Raw genomic sequence first — 2923 nt, forward strand, 5'->3', positions numbered from 1 at the left:
TATTTCATTTATTATTACTATTATTATTTTTAATTTGACCAGAGAGAGAGAGAGAGAGAGAGAGGGAAAGTGAGAAAGCAACCTGCCAGGTCCGGGATTGGAACCGTGGTCAGCCAAGCAGGAGTCCAGCACCTTAACCACCATGCCACCTGCCGATCCCACCATCATGTCCTCTACCTGTCTAGAGGCCCTCAGCTACCCTGAACTGGTAGACTGAAAATAGGCCATAAACGACCCCTTAACCTGTTCCTTTCATTATTCTAGGTGAACACAGGAAACCCTGTTACATTTTTTTTAAAAAAAGCTTTATTATTATTTTCCAGTTTGATCAGAGAGAGAGAGAGAAAGAGAGAGAAAAAAAAAAATGAGAAAGCAACCTACCAGGTCCGGGACTTGAACTACAGTCGCCCATGTGGGAGTCCAGCGCCTTTAACCACCATACCACCTATGGGCCCCAGCAGCCCCTCGCATCTTTAAGTCCCGTGTATATGGTAGTCCATTGTGAAGGTTGTCATTGACTCTGCGTAATTCTGTTTTTCCTCTGTCCCTGCTCTTCTTTTTCTCTGTTTCCCACTTCGCCTCCCTTTGCTTTTCCACTGCCTCTGCCATCTCGCAGGTTCTGGGATTGCTGGTCTGGACGCTGATCGCCGGGACTGAGTACTTCCGAGTGCCCGCGTTTGGCTGGGTCATGTTTGTGGCCGTATTTTACTGGGTCCTCACCGTCTTCTTCCTCATCATCTACATCACGATGACCTACACCAGGATCCCCCAGGTGCCCTGGACCACAGTGGTAAGGAAGCTGAGTAGTGGGCGCGTCAGGGGCCCACCAGGCAGGGTGGCAGGTAGCCCTCCTCTGGGCAGGTCAGGACTGTCTCTGCCCACACAAGTGAGTCAAGCCACTGAGAACCCTCACAGCGAGGAACTTAACTGTCTCTCAAATGTTTTACCCAGAAGTATGAAACTGGGCGTGTTGGAAGGTTTGAGAATTCTTTTCTTTATCTTTTTTTTTTTTTTGTAGAGATTTTTGCTATAGGGCGCATGCGCTCGCCAGACAGACAGAGAGAGACATAGAGACAGAAAGCGAGAAATCACCCCCCAGGGGGGATGGTCACGCCGCAATCCCTTCTCCTCCATCCTCCTCTCGGGATCTTGGGCACGCACGCACACGCGCCCGGCGTGAGTTTTAAGCCACCGGGTCCAGGACGCGAACCACGATCGACTACGTGGGAGTCCAGCGACATAGCCATTACGCTAACTGCTGGTTCCCTTCTTTATCTTTTTTAAGAATTATTTTTATTTAATTTATTGTCATTATTATATTTTATTTTATTTTGAAGTTGACCAGAAAGAGAAGGAAAATGAGAAAACAAGTTGCCGGTTCCTATGGGCATATATGCTCACCACATAGAGAGAGAGAGGGAGAGAGAAAACACCCCCCGAGAGGCGTGGTCGTGCCTCAGCCCCTTCTCCTCCATTTCTCCATCCTGTGGGGGTTTGGGGGATGCATACTCAAGCATCCATTGTGTTTTTCAGGGTATCAGGGCCAGGATTCAAACCACCATCCGCCATGTGGGATCCAACTCTCTTAAAACCACTAGGTTATGGGCTGGTCCTACATTAAACATTTTTAAATATTATCTTTAATGACATATAAAAAAAAAATTAAACAACATCCTTTTCTGGCACTCCTGGTGTTAAAATGGTTTGTTTTTGAGGGCCAGCAGGTGGTGTGCTGTTGAGACTCTGCACTCCTACATGGCTGATATGGTTCGAGTCCTAAATCTGGCAGCTTGAAAATCATGCTCGGTACATGTGCGTACGTGCCCAAAATCCCAAGAAAAGGAATTATAGTGTGGCCATCCCCCTGGGGCCATTATTTCTCACTTTCCCTCTTACTATTTCTGTTTCTCTCCATTGTGCATACCACCCTGGGGCAAAAATCTAACCAAAAAATGAAAAGTGTTCATTTTGTGTTAACAGAATTATCATCACAAAGTGTGTCCCCATTTTATAAAGAACAGAGGTTTGGGGTCTCATAGCCTTGCTCCGATTAACGCTGTGGGTGTCCCTGACTTCTCTCCGGAGTTCGTTCGTTCTTCTTCTTTTTTTTTTTTTTTTTAAGAATTATTTATTTCATTTTACTTATTTATTCATTTATTTTAATTGGATCAGAGAAAATCAGAGAAATACAGAGAGAGAGAAAGGGGAAGTGAGAAAGGAAGCCACCGGGTCCAGGATTCAAACTAGGGTCCACCAGGTGGGCGTGTCCAGTGCCCTTAACCACCACGCCACCCTCTGGCCCCGAGAGTTCATTCTTACTGTCCTGCTCTAGGCATCCCGCTGCCTGAGGCTCAGGAGAGAAGTCAGGAGACCAGGACTTTAATCCCTTCAGAGCTGTTTAATTATTGATCTCCTCGAGCAAAGCTGTGAGCTGCGGTCAGGGGCTGCATTCTCCCCATGTGCAGGAGCAGGCAGGCCGTGCTCGTGAGCAGCCTCCAGTTGCGACTCAAGTCTTGCCACCCAGACACACGCTCCCAGGGTCTTAAACAACTCGAGTCTGTTCTTCGCTTCCCGAGGAAAGAAGCTAGAAATGGGCTCCTGAGTTTTTGACATCTTCGGTTTGTTTTCCTACAAGAATACAAGAAATCTGTGTGAATTCTCCCAATTTTAAACTATTTACAGCCATGGAAGGCCAGCAGGTGACATGGAGGTTAGCATGTCGGATCCCACATGGCCGTCTTCGTGGTTACAGTCCTGGACCCCGTGGTGTGAGAATCACACTGGGCACATGTGCGTGTGCATGCACCTAAGATCGTGAGAGGAGCGTGGAGAAGGGATGGCGGTGTGGCCATGCCCCCGGAGGAGGTGATTTCTTTCGCTCTGTCTCTCTCTGGCAAGCACACACACCCTATAGTGAAAACTT

General features: G+C 47.7%; 1 protein-coding gene across 2 annotated transcripts in view; it reads left to right on the forward strand.

Moving 5' to 3' along the window:
* CMTM8 (CKLF like MARVEL transmembrane domain containing 8) overlaps positions 1 to 2923 on the forward strand; it is a 54336-nt gene that overhangs the window by 45881 nt on the left and 5532 nt on the right. Inside the window, exon 2 of one of the 2 annotated variants that reach the window (XM_006158960.3) lies at positions 617 to 790. The exons of the other annotated variant lie outside the window; for it this stretch is intronic. Coding sequence (XP_006159022.1) covers positions 617 to 790 — 174 coding nt within the window. The remainder of the gene's footprint in view (positions 1 to 616; positions 791 to 2923) is intronic. 2 annotated transcript variants of the gene reach the window in all.

The sequence above is a fragment of the Tupaia chinensis genome, unplaced genomic scaffold, assembly GCF_000334495.1.
Source record: "Tupaia chinensis unplaced genomic scaffold, TupChi_1.0 Scaffold000617_2, whole genome shotgun sequence".
NCBI lineage: Eukaryota > Metazoa > Chordata > Mammalia > Scandentia > Tupaiidae > Tupaia > Tupaia belangeri.